Below are 15,795 nucleotides of genomic sequence, written 5' to 3'. Positions count from 1 at the left end.
TAACTGCGCAGTTATCTTAACCTGTGCAGGTGACAGGTGTACATTCGTATTTTGACCTTCACAAGCGTAACTGTATAGCCAAACCGGAGGGTGGGTGGAGGGAAGTTACGGTTAATCCTTCATGTGGCTTTCCCATAGCTGTATCATTATTGTTTTATTAATGGTCTAACTAAGGATAGATTCTTTCATTCATTCTCAAATAATTGTACCCCTCTTTTGGGAACAAGTTCATCCAACATGTTTATTATTCCTTTTCAGTAACAATTGTTTTACTAGGTTTTTTAGGTTATTCTTTTAGTTGCCAATATCAAATGGAGCGCCGCGTCTGTCGACGCCATCATTATCAACGTGTTGGTGTACCAGGTAAATCTGGCGTACCTGCGTATGCCACCTGTACAGGCATGCCGGGTAGGTTTGCCAGAGCGTCTGGAGCCGGCCTTAGCCACTTGTCGCTCTTAACTGACAAATAATGGTATAGTAATAAAATGTACACAGCCTCAGTTTTATTCCAGAGTTCGAATAATTACTGTAATCAATGTCCAAATGACAGAAATCTATGAGACTAATAGTAATGTGAACCCCCCAACAGGATCAAAGAAACATAATAACTCATGTAGCATAACCATTTATTGGACAACAAACACCTATGCACATTAGTAGGTCCACCCCAAGTGGTTCGCTACGTTTGGTGATTCGGCAGGGGTGCCCGGGTTCATCGGGTGAGGCGTGTTCAGGATGCGCCTGCCCATCAGCTGCGTGGCGTGCCAGATCGGGAGAGGCTGGTTTGGGGAAACTCTTTGACCTCTCCAATTGGTCTCTCGACCCATCGCCTTGCGCCACAGCGAGAGGGGGTATATTCATTTATCTGTCACTCCTGGACACAATGATCCCTAGATTCCTACCCACCCGTTATGATAGAAGGTTGAAACCACAAGCACTTGTGGAGGCAAAGTGATATTGCTTAGTACGAGTTATTCAGTAATTACCTCCCAGTAGGTGGACTTGTGCACGCCCTGCGAGTAGGCCTGTGCGAACTTGCTCTCGCTATTGAGGGCGGTGATGGCGCTAGAGAACTGCGACATGGGGTGCACCTTGGCGGGCATGTTGTTCAGCAGGTTCACTACATGTGCCGGAAGCTCGGCCCTGCAACACAGACACATTACCACCAGGATTACTTATTTGTTTCCCTGAAATTACTATTTAGGCAGGGAATACACTGACAGCATCTTGCTGATGCTTTCGGCAGTCGCATCCCTTTATATTATATAAATAAAATTACACTGACATAACATACACAGCAACAGCAGCTGCCGACACTGGTAGCTGCTGTTGTATAAAAAATGATGGCAGAAACAGCTAGATGCTGCCCTTGTATTCCCATCCTTATTGATAACAACTAAACATATTATTATAAATCAGAGCTCTCGAAGTGGTGAGCAAAAGAAACGCTAATGTCGTGCTTTCGATTTCGTAGATTTAGTACTTAACTATATGGGTCATGTTAGGTTGTGTGCTACCTCTAACTAAATTGTAAAGATATTCATACGCAAATTTTTTACAAAAAAATGTTTCCCGAAGATTTTCAGTTTCATTAGAAAGTGAGATAGCGAACGTAGCATTACATGAGTATAAGAAGGACAACTTAGGACAGTAGGTCATCTCAATGGCATTCCGTATTCGTCCTATTGTAAGCGAGTCAGGGTATCTTGTCATCTCAGTCACACTCATGATGCAGAATTACGATTTACTGGAAACATAAGAGTGTTTCTTACTCGCCACATTTAGTCTGAATTCTGTGAGACAATAACAACTCTATATATATCGTTATGTCATTATGTAACTCCATAATAAAAATTCAGTAAGTTTTGAGAAGAATGAGACGCACTGGAGACAGTACCGGCAGATATAAGCACCACACCAATTCTGAGATTGGGATAAGAAGAAATGATGGAAAGTCACACTCTAACCTGACTAACACTTCTCATTGAAAATTTTTACCACAAAAAAAAAAAAACATTAATACAATCACTTGATGGGTGCTTTGTGAATAATTTTTACTTTACCTTTTATTTCTATTCCTGGAAATCAAAAAATTAACACGCTTTTGAGAAAATCTGGCTTTGTTCAAACCATTGAGATACCAATTGTTTTATTTTATGAAAACGTGTTATATAGTTAATAATGACCTTAAAATTAGCTGTGAACATCAGTAAAATGTGTACAGTTGTATCTAGTAACGTCACATGCAGTAAATTCATAATTCGAATGGCAGTGCTACATTACTACCGCGCATGTACCATTAAGATACACGCTTTTCGGCCAGCCGCAAATATCAACATTTTGACAGCTTATATCTTCGGTACTTTTGGGGATTTTTGAAAAAATTGAATATTCTGTCCTCAGCATGCTCTAATCAACTTGAAACATTCATTTCCTTGTAGGAGACAACATCATTAATTAAGATATTATATAGTTTAAGCTAACCTGAAATTTTAGAGATTGTCAAACTACGATGTGCTAAGGTATGCTTGTAAGTGTGTTCACATACCTGTTGGCCCACTCCTTGGAGATAGCCTTCACCTGGGAGTCAGTTGGCACGTCTCCGGTGATAAGAAGCCAGAACAGACCCTCGGGAAGGGGCTCGGAGCCTCCGGCGGCCTTGGGCAGCACCTTCTGGCACTCCGGGATGGACAGGCCCCTGAACCTGATTCCCTCATCGGGGTCCAGTACTGATGTATCGCAAATCAGACCCTTGATGCCACGCATACCTCCGTACATCTGGAATGTCAAATTATTATATTGCAAGCTCCAAGGCAAGAAATTATTCAAAACATAAGGGGACATCAAATTATCTCGGTTTAGGCAAAAGTCACCAACCCAGAGGTACAAGTTATGAGATATCTAAATTTTAATGTTAGAGAAAAAATTGGTTAGGAGCAAAACTTAACCATAGTATAATTTATTTGTTTCGGTTAGTTTATAATTTCCTAGTATTTTAAATAAGTACCTCAATGATTGTGTTTCATGCCTCTACATATTTATAATGTGCACTAATCTTACATATATTACGTAAAATTGAGTTGACTATATTACACTAATAGGTGGACTCAAACATATAAGTAAAAAAGATTATCATAGTTAAAAATTATTGTTTATTGATTGGGTTGATAATCTTACCATGTCAACATTGACCTCCCCAACTTTGGTGGCTCCATGGGACTTTCTCAGGGCCTTGACTCGTTCCTGTTCCTTGGGAATCTTCTCCGCAAGAACTGCCTTCAGGTCGGTGGATTCTGCGCTCAGGTTGCGGATCAGAACTGACAGAGACGGCAAAGCCTTCTGTTAAAAGAAAAAAAATAATATAAGATCAAACGCTTTGGTTATGTGTAGTCAGTGATTAATACACTGACCATGAAAATGGTGATATTTTCCAGAGCCTTGTGGAATGTCAGGCAACGTAAAATTGTTGCAAAATTTGTTGCATTGTTGTCGTACCGATACAGAACTCGCCCATGAGGGAGATAATGAAATAACTTTCAAGAAGAAACAAACTAAACAATCGTGCCACACCATTATATCTCTGTACACACCCCATGCTTAATTCTGTTATTCTGACTCTTGACTGACATGATTGTGCCGTGCTTTTTTATAAAAGTTAGTCTTCTTATTTCTTATGGTGGAGGGCACAAATAGGACAACTTTTTATTTTAAAAAAAATAGGTACTAATAATTTGAGCGCTTAAAGTCAAATAGTGTTAACTACAAAAAGACATACCGAAAATTGCATTGGTAAGTTTTTTGTAGATAACATTGTCTTCAAGTCATTGAATTATTGGTATATTTTTTAAGATTATTTGATTTGAAGACCTAGAATTAATTTATGTTTTTTGTAGACAATGTTGTTTGACTTTAATCGTAAATCGATTTTTATTAGTTTGACTATTTGAATTGCTTGATGTTTGATTGTTTGACTGAGGATTAAACTTTCATGCCCAGGGACTGGGTAAACTTTAAAAAAATCTTTTAAAATTAAAAAAGTAATGATATTTTTTTTGGTTTTACTGAGGATTTGACTGGAGTCAACAACACTAACAACTGAGCAAAAATCTCGATTGGGTAGGACCAACCTTTATTTTGTATATTAACTGCTGTAATGTCATCCAATTTCAGAGAAATGCGAATATGTCCGCATGTGTATGAGTGATTGCCACCAAGTAGACATAATGCATTGTCATCGACAACGACTCTACCGGCTTTAGCTGGTTTCAGCTGGACCAGATGTCGGGAAGTGAGTTAATTTACACTTCCAAGATTCCATTTCATTCATTCATTTTTATTTATTTATTAATTCAAGAAAACAAAAAGGAAATTCAAATAAATGTGTCCAAAAATTGAAAATCATACATACATCACCACGGAGAATTGATTTATTTGAGGATACCAATCATGTTACAGAAATATCGATAATTAAAATATGTGATTAGCCTATTATGAACCTGTAAAAAACTAGAGAAACATTTACGAAAACGATTTCGATTGATATTACATAACCTAATTATATTAATTAGGTATTAGGATAAATTTTGAGCAAAACTTAAAAAAAATATATTGTTATAAAGAATCTTCTCGGAAAAATATCTATCTAGAAAAGGGTCACCAAGGGGTACTATTTATAACAGAGGTATTTTCAATACCATCGATTGTCGTCATCGAATAATAATAATTCTAGATTAACGCCGTTAATACGCCGATCAAAGATCAGTTACAAAAAATATAATGTGGATTCGAAGCCACGCATCAAAAACCCATAATCATGTCCGGGAATTATTAATTAATATTATTGCCAAATTTAAATCACATGACGAGTATGAAGTCTCTGAAAACTTGTTTTGCTAAATTGTTTATAAATCTGAACATGCAAAAAATCCTTTCCACGGCATCTCCTATACTCAAGACGAGACAATACCCTAAAATAAATCCAGAATCTTAACGACGTAAGTGAAGCAGTCGTGCACAAAAATATGCGATGCGTGGCCCTGTGTATTGGACAGACCCGCGGTTGAATTTGCTCCATCAAATCTCTAAAATTGTGGGAATAAAGTGGGAATCTTAACGACGTAAGTGAAGCAGTCGTGCACAAAAATATGCGATGCGTGACCCTGTGTATTGGACAGACCCGCGGTTGAATTTGCTCCATCAAATCTCTAAAATTGTGGGAATAAAGTGGGAATCTTAACGACGTAAGTGAAGCAGTCGTGCACAAAAATATGCGATGCGTGACCCTGTGTATTGGACAGACCCGCGGTTGAATTTGCTCCATCAAATCTCTAAAATTGTGGGAATAAAGTGGGAATGTAAGTGATGAACTCGTGTAAAAAACAATATTAGCCGCGCCGCCCGGCGTAATGGATGGACCTACAACGATCTTTCCGTGGGGTTTATTTTAATTATAGGTATCTGATGCTAAAACTAAAAAATTTTAGAGGGATCCCTCGGGAAGTTACTGATTCATCGTCTAGAAAAATAAAATTTGGTGCTTACCGCTGATTTTATAGTTGAAAAACGTTTTACAAAATTTTCAAACCGTTTTACATAAAATATTTTAATGGTAAGATCCTATTTTTATCAATATAAATCACTTGCACCCGTAAGGGTCCCTCTAGAAACATTTGAGATTTTAGTAATACTTCAACAGAAATAATAAAAATGCGAACGTTGAGCAAACTCCCGTTATTAGAGTATTATGTCGCCTAAATAGGACTGACAGATAACGCTATACGCATATCTATCTGGCCTACTTCAGCATATCGCTCGCTATGCAATCCAAATGGGATTGTATGGCGAGCGATATGGTCTCCGTGGGCGAGGGGTAAAGGCTCTCGATTAGCAAATCAGTCGCGGGTTCTAATAAACTTTTATTTTATTTTATTTTTAATTTTTTTTTTTTTTTTTTTTTTTTCAATATAAAGTTTTTTTACAGGTTTTTTTTCGATGTCTGTCTCACTAGGATATTTTTTGGTTAATTTGTGTTGTTTCATGATTTAATCATTTAAAATAATGTATAGTATATTTGCGGCATGTTCCAGAGTGGAAGATGCTCTCAGTATCACCCTAGTGTAAGAACACCATTCAGAATTAAAAAATTGCATGAAATGGGTTTTGGTAACCAGATCTGAATAGCCGGGTACTTCCCCTCCTTAATCCTCCCCATCTACTTCTCCTCTCCATTACATTTAACCTCAATACATGCCCCAATTGGAGATGCCAATGTCTCACTGGCTATGGCTAGATGGTGTGCGGTTTCAAATAAAAATAAAACTGAAAAAAGTCACGAGAACATAGCGTGGTCTGTCACAGGCTTAAACATGCTACAAAAAGTTTTCAGTTTATAGCGATTCCGGGATTAAGTGTATCCAGAACTTTACTTATTATTGATATGTTTAAAGAAATTCTATAAAATATATAAAAAATAAAATAAATAAAACATATCAACGCACGGTTCTTCTCAGAGCGCGATACACATGAGATACAGATAGCATGGTGAACTATAGTTGAAGCGATAATGATCTTTATGCCTATGGCAATAGGTACTACTGATTCCGATGATAGACTGTCAGAGCACTATGAATCTGATTAAAAAAATATATATATTGATAAAACGGATTATTTACACATTTTATTATATATAGTATGATAATAAAATATTCCAAACGGTTACAACATTGTTTTTAAGTTATTTCAAATATTGCGTAAGTAGTACCGATTAAATTTGCATTCTATCCTCGACACCTTACACATACCTTATGCTAAAACTACATAAAGGCGAGCGTCTCTTGTGTATTAGGAAGGAATAACAATAAAAATATTTATTATTACGTAGATAATTGTGTAAATGTCCCGAGATTTCAAACACGTTGATTTTTGCACAAAATTAGCCATCGTTTAAATACATACATCCGTGAACGAAATATCCGTGAACCTAACCTAGATACAGAAATAAGTGAGTAACTCTAAGCAGGGTTATATTTTGTACAAATTTATTAAAATTAATTATACCTGTGTTTATTGTTTTTGTGTTTAATTCGTAGAACTCCATTAAATTTTTTTTTAAATTAAATTTAATAATATAATTATTAAGTTCTGCAAGTATTTTTTTTATTTGTTATTGTTACAGCTGTTCCGGCCAATATCCATAAAAATAGCAAAAGAAATCAAAAAAACTCGGTCTAAATATAGCTTTCAAAACCAATAATAACATAGGAACAAACCTTAAAAACTCTAAAAGTAGAAATCCTAAACTTAATAATAGTGGCATATATGAATTAAAATGTGACCACGCCGACTGCAACGCTACTTATATCGGACAGACGGGAAGGGCTAAAGCTGCCGACAGACGTAGCTATAAAAGATCAAAAGTTATTTGGCTTGGCGTATTTCGGCATATCGCTCGCCATACATTTCAATTGGAAATGTACGGCGAGCGATATGCCGAAATACGCCAAGCCAAATATCTTTTGATCTTTTATAGCTACGTCTGTCGGCCCCATAATTCAAAGAACGGATAATATGTTATAATAATAAGGGCACTTTTTCAAAATTCGCTGAAACATCTAATATTGAATAATCACGTCCCGCTTGACAACAATGAACTTAAACCCTTACATATAAAAGAAAGGGCCTTAGATTAAATTTACTTGAACAATTAGAAATCTATAAAAGAACAAATAACCCTAATATAACATTAATTAATATGTTCACAAAACCTGAACAATATTTAAATAATTGATAAACAAACTAAACAATATTAATAAATTTCCCCACCTAATTAAATAAAAGATAACATTAATATGGGGTAAACAGACTTCAAAATACCCTCAGAGAATATGAAATCTATTGTAACAATTATTTTATCAGTAAATCGGTTTAACCGGTAATAAATCATTTTAAATTGGGGAGGGGGTAAAATAGAATCATATAAATAAGTCGTCTAAACGTGGTTAAAACCACAGTTTGAAATCCGTAACAGCTACAATAACAAAAACCAAAAAATAATTTAATATAATTTAATTTCTGTAGGTTCGTATGTTCTGTAGGTATTAGTTTTGAATCCCTAGATCAGTAAGTAGTATGCATGGGCCACGGGCATCAGTTCAACCTTGCGTGGATGACGTAAGTCTAATTCGCTGTTCGTATAATACGTACATTATGAAGTACCGTGACTAGTCAAGTATTATTGTTTGCTTTGCTATCTTCAGAGCCTTCTATAGTTAAGTTATTTGTCCAGCCTTCACCTATTTACACATATTTCCTAACATTTTTAGGTATTAAAGATCTTATGGTGTTATTTGGTCTCGATTCCCATAAGAGCCATGTAAGTGTATTTGATATTTTCGTAAAAAAATCATTTTTTTTATAGACAGAAATCTCTTGGACCGGATGACAGCCAATTTCAGATAAATGCTTGTGTGTGCGTGGGTACCACCAAAAGTGGACAGAATGCATTGTCATCATACTAATTTCGGTTACCCGTGTTTAATAACAAATACTGATATTAATTTTAAACAGCACAGATTTGGTTATTTTCATTGTTTTCCAAATTATTATTGATTATATTTAAATCGACAAAAAGTCTACCTGCCGTGTTTCCGCTGGATCAGCTAGATTGGGAAGTGGGTTAATTTCCACTTACAACATTTGCATTCATTCATTCACGAAAACAAAACCGAAATTCGAATATATGTATTTTTTTTAAATAACACACCATTTGCTTTGACCAATGTTTTTTTCAACATCTTTGGTGATTTTAAAAATAAAAATGATTTGTAATTAGTAAGAAGATTTGTATTGCAGATGATTGTTTTGATGATGGCCAACCGCCTATAGGACAGGCCACCAGAATAAAAAGAAAGAACGTAGATATAGTGAATATATTATATAAGTCCAATCATTTTGTATAGTGATAGTTTAAACAAACTATCAAGAAATGGAAAATCTCCTATTTTCTTCCGAGGCTCTTATAAGTAGGTTCCACTCCAATCAAAGTACAGTCGTTATTATGTACACAGTATGTGGGCAGTGTGGGCACTAATAATAAGCAACCTCGTGACCTGAGATCCAACGATGAATGTGATTGTAACAGGTGCAAAATTACGGTGTTCCTACTGCGGTTTTAGAATGCCTAGATGCTACATAGAATATAATACGGTGACTATTCTATGCGAAATTAGGAACATTACTATAGAACCACACTAGAAACTAAATAATATATAACGGTTAAGTAGTGCTGGTACTAATAGAAATATTGCTACGTTTTCTATATATAGATTTCTTTGTACAAAGCGAAAACATCGTACTACTATTAATTACAATAGGTGGCCAACATTTTAATTTGTAAGAAGTAGACACCTACTGACGTAATAAGTTAGCCCGCCGAGTAAATGACATCAAATGCACAGCAAAGTAACCAATTAATAATAGTTAAATATTCCATATAAGTTATGCAAAATGATTTAATGAAAATTGTGAATGATTTCATTGCCCTTCACAATACAAAATTCTGTCTTGAAATATAAATTTCTTTCAGTTAGTGTCGTTCTTCTGACAATTGCAAACTTAAAAAATCAACCCGTTATCAAAATAAAATAAAACAGTTGTTTTTCTATAATACATCTAATTTTTTTAATTCCATTTAATTTTTTTTTGACTAAGGATTGAACTTTCCTCCCCAGGGACTGTAATCAACCGCACTAACAAGTGAGTCAAATCCCGATTTGGTAGGAACGACATTTGTTTCGTATCTGCTGTAATATCGTCGAATTTAAGAAAAATGCGTAATGTCCGTATGCGTGATTGCAACCAAAAGTTGATAGAATACATTGTCATCGACAATGAGTCCATCTGCCGTGTTTCAACTTGATCGGAAATGGATTAATTTTCGCTTCCAAGATTCCATTAATTCTTACATCCAAGAAAATAAAATTGAAATTAAAATAGATTCGATGAATTTCAAAACAGCATTCAGAAGACATGTTTTTCGACAGAACGTGAGGTAAACATTATTTTAATGGAAAATAAACTTATTAGCATATTCGCAATATTATGCTGCTGGTTTTCTAAAGTTACAATGTTCAGACTTCAATGGAAAATAAACACATTTACGAAATTTCCAATAATAACTACATTTAACTTTGCGATTACTGTTAATTAATGTTAATGATTAATTTATTTTTTTTATTAAAACACAAATAACATTGTTTTATGTTTTTTTTTCATTGCCGTACTCGCAAATAATAATTTTTCGAAGAAAACTTCTTCTAACTGCTTTTCACTTTGTGATGGCATTATTTATTTTTTATTAAAACACCAAGACACAACATGAAGGCTAAAGTGTATAAAAAGTTATTGATTAAATATAGACTAATGTGTTTAAATATATATTTTTTATTAATAAACAAAAAAATTTTATAAACCCCATTTTAAATATTTTCCCAATTACCCGGTCTTTCCCGTCTAATGACATTTTAATTCCTACTTTGAATAACCCTCCCCCACTCTTACCCCTCCCCGCTCCTTCTACCTCTTCTTTCTAGACCTAATTTTAATTATAACTTTAGTATACTTGTGCTCCTGATGAAGTGAACTTGGTTCATGAAACATGTTGAGATTTTGTATCGAAATAAAATGATGTAAACAATGTTATTTGTGTTTTAATAAAAAATAAATAATGCCATCACAAAGTGAAAAGCAGTTAGAAGAAGTTTTCTTCGAAAAATTGTTAATGATTAATGTTAATAACATCGAATCCAATTTTATAGATGGAATTGCTTATGGTTGGTGACCCCTGTCCTTAGGGGAACAGTATATTCTAATGCGTTTGCATTTTGGCAAATTGCCTGAAAGTGCACACAATCTTCCACTGAATTGAGTAACTAGCATTACATAACACTGTTCTGAACAGTTCGTTGTTTCAAAATACACATATCAAACTTATTTAACTACTTTATTCACGAAGCCTTACAGTCTAACGTCTAAACATGGAACTTTGAACAAGACATTGAAAAATGCTTTTTGTAATTTGACCTGATTTCGTGGTCAATGTTGCCAACTCGATTTTAAAGTTAAAAGCTAGATGTCACCCGAAAAAGAGCTAAAATCTTGTATAGCCTAAGTTGGAATAGAAAATCCTCCATCCCGTGGTGAAGGGGAGTGGGGCACACTTATTATACACTTGTTACAACGTACCCTGTTTCAGAGGTTAAAACTGGCGAAGTGATTCCATCCCTAAATGTTCACATACAGCGAGTTCGTCAAAAAATGCAGATATACTTTACAAATCTTCTGAATCTCTTTGTCCGAAAAATTGAAATTAAAACATGGCTATTAAATAGCTAGATCATCTGCAAAACACGGTGGGTGAACGTATTGAAGAAATTAATAAAGTTATACGGTTCCAACATTACTCAGCATGTTCTACCAATGAGGTAATTAACTTTCTAAGCGCGCACTTGAAGTCAGAGACACCTCAAATTCATTTGAAATGCAGTAATAGATTTAAGATGTATGACGTACAAATTAGACACAATAAACAATTTTATTAAAATCAGGACTGTCTTCTATAACTCGTAGCCGCAAACATAAACATTTGTTTATGTTTGCGGCCCGCGCGAATGTTTAGTTTGACTACTACTGTAATCATGTTCAGCAGTTCTGCATGCTGTGTTCATCAATGTGACAATATTCTCTCAAAGTATCGTCGAAACATGGGTATTTTTAGATATTACATCATAACCCTATAACCTTCGTTAATGGCACATTTATAGTTTTATTGGTTATCCTGAAAACGACTAGACGAATAATTATTATGAACAAATAATCACCACTTGTTTGAGCGGCAACACAAAGTTTAAATTTTGAATCGGGCCAAAAACATTTAACATTCCCGCTTATCTGGTCAACAGGAAAACATTATCACCTAGAAACCTGTTATTGGTCACACATTACCAAGAATTATGTGATTAGTTATTAAGGTTAGATTTATTGTGAAATTGAGATGGTGGAGCTCTAGGAATTCAAACAATTATTTCATGTAAGGGAATCAAATTAATTTTAATTTTATATTATTTATGAAATATAATCATAACCGAATAAAATAAAAACTTTTAATTTTTAGATATCAAAGATTCGGGTAAAACATATATTAAGGACGGGTTGTTTTAGAGAATTTTAACAATTCTTCAAATTTCAAAGTTAATTTTCAAATTCTGTGCAAGTTCTTATCTAGTTCTGTTATTGTTTCAGTTCTGGCAAGTAACTAGCCTATAATGATATAATAACAGAACTTGAATAGGACATTCACAGAACCCGAAAATGAACGTTGAAATTTGATGAATTGTTAAAGAGAAATAGATTACACGATGTATGGGTTAAAAGATATGCTATTTTTGTCAATTGATTGATCGAGGGCGTCTAAGAAGCTTAGTGAAGTATTACAGAGGCTTGACTTTTAGCAAAAAAATGTTCACTGTCTAGAAATAAGAAAAACGAAGATTAAAATATTGAGTTGTGTTTTTACATTGCATTGCAAAGGGATTTGAAAATATAATTTTGTTTGAATTAACTACGGAAAATTATAATTTTAATCAGACATCGAATATAATATAACAAAAAAACATGTAATTATCGTTACCAATTTAATTTTGAGTTTTCTTGAATATATTCAATTACTACATATTTTTATTTATCGATATTTACAAGGCAAGTTTTTACTAATACGGTGTGTCAGATTATAAATAAAACATATTTAATTTTTTTATAAATTTAATTTAGATTAAATTTGATAATATTATTATTAAGTTCTGCAAGTGTTTTAGTTTTTTATTATTGTGACAGCTGTTTCGGCTTACAAGGCCATTTTCAAACCTTGTAAGCCGAAACAGCTGTCACAATAATAAAAAACTAAAACACTTGCAGAACTTAATAATAATATTATCAAATTTAATCTAAATTAAATTTATAAAAAAATTAAATGGAGTTCTACGAATTAAACACAAAAACAATAAATAAAACATATTTACCTTTATGAGAGTGTAACCAGTCGTGTCTAAAGGGGAAACTAAGCTGTTTAGTCTTCCGAAGGCATTAACCGTAAGCATTCACGCGTTGTCACGCGTAAATATTAAATATTAAATATTACACAGCATAAATTGTTTATAAATAAACTGCATTTTTTGTCAATAGAATAATAATATTATTGATACACAAAAAAATCATTCATATTATGTATGCAAACAAAAGTAGCCATGAACGAGAATACAAAAGTAACAACGTAATAATAGCTTACTATTGTCGCCATATATTGTTATAAAATAAAGATATGGTATGTACCTACTATGCATTGATGTGTGGATATTAATATCAATACATTATTTTGTTTGGGGGCATCGTATAATCTATCGCATCGTATTCTGAATAAAGCCGACAGAATAGGAATAGCAAACTAATAAATTAATGTTAAATAAGTACTCAACGCCCATTTCGTGAATCCAGTGACGTACGTGCGACTAACGTACGTTATTGGCGAAAGCAATGTTCGTATAATGTTAATTTGCAAGCAGTCGATAATGCGATTGAATTAGATTTGACATCAAACCAAAAATTCATAACAATTCCATGTTTAGACAGTCACATGATGTTTCATTGCCTAAAAATTATTATTGTCTACATAGCCTTTATAAATATTTGATATCGTATTCAGAGGGTATTTCTTAATTTAAAATTAGAAAAAGGAAACTGTTAACTTTCTTTTGAGGCTATTTTTCACAAATACAGCGCTATACAAATCATCCAAATATTTTTTTTATTATTAGACGACTAGTTTACGACTTTTTCGGGGAAAGATGCATTAAATTAGTAATAAAATAAACACAAAACTTTTTTTAAATTATTTTAATTAAAAACATGTATTTTTCTAAACCGACGTTGTTTCTGTATTACAATATTTCTATGTGAAAAAAGATCCTTTTTCTATCTAAGGCAGTTAAATTCCTGCATTACTCAATTATTTTGAATAAAAACTACAATTTAACATTATTTTTCTTAGATATAACGTAGGTATGTACAAACAAAGATAATGGAATTAATGGCCGATGATTTTACGATAATTTTTAAATAATCGAAACATTTAATTACCTTGTCATACCTGCTATAGATTATAAGAAGTTACTTACTTATTTATATAAAATTTGTACATACTATATACTATCATAGTATTTTATTTAGTTTAAATAATAAAATTAAGGTTATAGCGGAGTATAAATTCGGGTGTGCTTTATGCATGATAAATATGCGCCGAATGATAATACATTATAATAGGTACTTATTTAATGACATAATTAATATCAATTTACTATTCACATAACAAATATATTTCTTCTTATCCTTTATAGAACTTTGTTTAGTGGTGTTCTGCTACTGGCGGCGTTTTAAAGGTGCTAAGGTCATGCTGCTGCGTGATCCGTTGTAACCATTGATGTATTATACTATTAGTCTATGGTTGTAACCATGTTGTAACCAAAGATTTTCAAATGAATAGACGAGCCAACCAGGTAAAGGGGAACAAATCAACTCGCATTGTAATATCATCATTCGGTCGTCGAAAATAAAATATACTTACGAATTACTAGTCCTTTTTACAATGGCGCGCAAATTGCTGGCTGCGTATAAACTTAACTACATATCCCGATTCGGTTAAACTTCGGTTAAAGTCCGGACTTGTTTCAAAAATGTAATATTTTGTTAAACTATTTACTTTTACGAATGTGTTACAATTTACCCACCTCATTCAATGTTAGTGTCGAACACGAAGCGATTCGGAACATTCAGATCATGGACAGCGCTGCAAACATTATTTGCCTCACTTTAGCGAACTTTACTTTTGTGCGTATGGACAATGTGCGACTGATGTCATAATTTATTCAAAGCAATCTCGAATACTTTGGTGCCAAGTATATGGTCTCGTGGTTTACCTCCAGCTCGTCTAAATGATACCCAGATTTAGTGTTAGGACAATCTATTAATTTGGATGTCTATGGTTGTAACACGCCTTTATGTTACATGCCTCGTTTCCAAGAAACACGGAGAGGTTACAACAGAGCTATCAGTGGAATTCTTTTAACTAATCACAAGGGATTTCGCACATGGATTGCCCTACTATGGCGAGGCTGTCGTGAGTGTCGTCACAGCCAACCAATGGTGGCATTGAGTCGCTAGGTTAAATAACAGATAATGACCGAGAATTACGCTCCGTAAAAACCTTCGCGTGTTTAATAAAACGTGATTTAAATTAAAAAATATAACTTCTATCGTATGGCTCCAGAACGGTATTGGAAATTGCATAAAAAGGACACAATACCTAATCATCTTCACACCAACGCAATGATGGCCATGAATTTGATTATGGTGATTTTTTTGTATTATACGGATTCAGTTCAAACTTTGTTCGCTTTCAGTTCTTGCATATTATTTGTAAATTTAGTATTTTTATTTTACTCAAGTTTTCAGCATTGTGTTAGCACGTATGTAGTACCTAGTGTCACATTATACTTAATTTTAGTAATATTCGTTCTGTGAACAATGGACCTCGCGTCCAAAAACATATATCTAATTTTCTCTAAATTAATAAATCAAAACCAAATTTTCCTCTGAAATCATAAGTTTTGTAAGTAGGTACTTAAATACCTACGTACTTAATTATGAACCATAACATAAAATGATTTTTTTATAAAAAGAAAATGCAAT

The 15,795-nt window shown here is 33.6% G+C and overlaps 1 protein-coding gene across 1 annotated transcript in view; it reads right to left on the bottom strand.

Moving 5' to 3' along the window:
* LOC149412305 (putative citrate synthase 2, mitochondrial) overlaps positions 1-15,795 on the bottom strand; it is a 42,884-nt gene that overhangs the window by 5,061 nt on the left and 22,028 nt on the right. Inside the window, exons 2-4 of the mRNA XM_089645986.1 lie at positions 3,178-3,339; positions 2,549-2,778; positions 987-1,143 (exon numbers count right to left, since the gene is read on the bottom strand). Of these exons, the coding sequence (XP_089502112.1) occupies positions 987-1,143; positions 2,549-2,778; positions 3,178-3,339 (549 nt within the window). The remainder of the gene's footprint in view (positions 1-986; positions 1,144-2,548; positions 2,779-3,177; positions 3,340-15,795) is intronic.

Source organism: Hesperophylax consimilis, chromosome 23 (assembly GCF_061612785.1).
Source record: "Hesperophylax consimilis isolate HC1 chromosome 23, BYU_Hcon_1.0, whole genome shotgun sequence".
In the NCBI taxonomy this organism is placed as follows: domain Eukaryota; kingdom Metazoa; phylum Arthropoda; class Insecta; order Trichoptera; family Limnephilidae; genus Hesperophylax; species Hesperophylax consimilis.
This window is presented reverse-complemented; position numbering and strand designations above follow the sequence as displayed.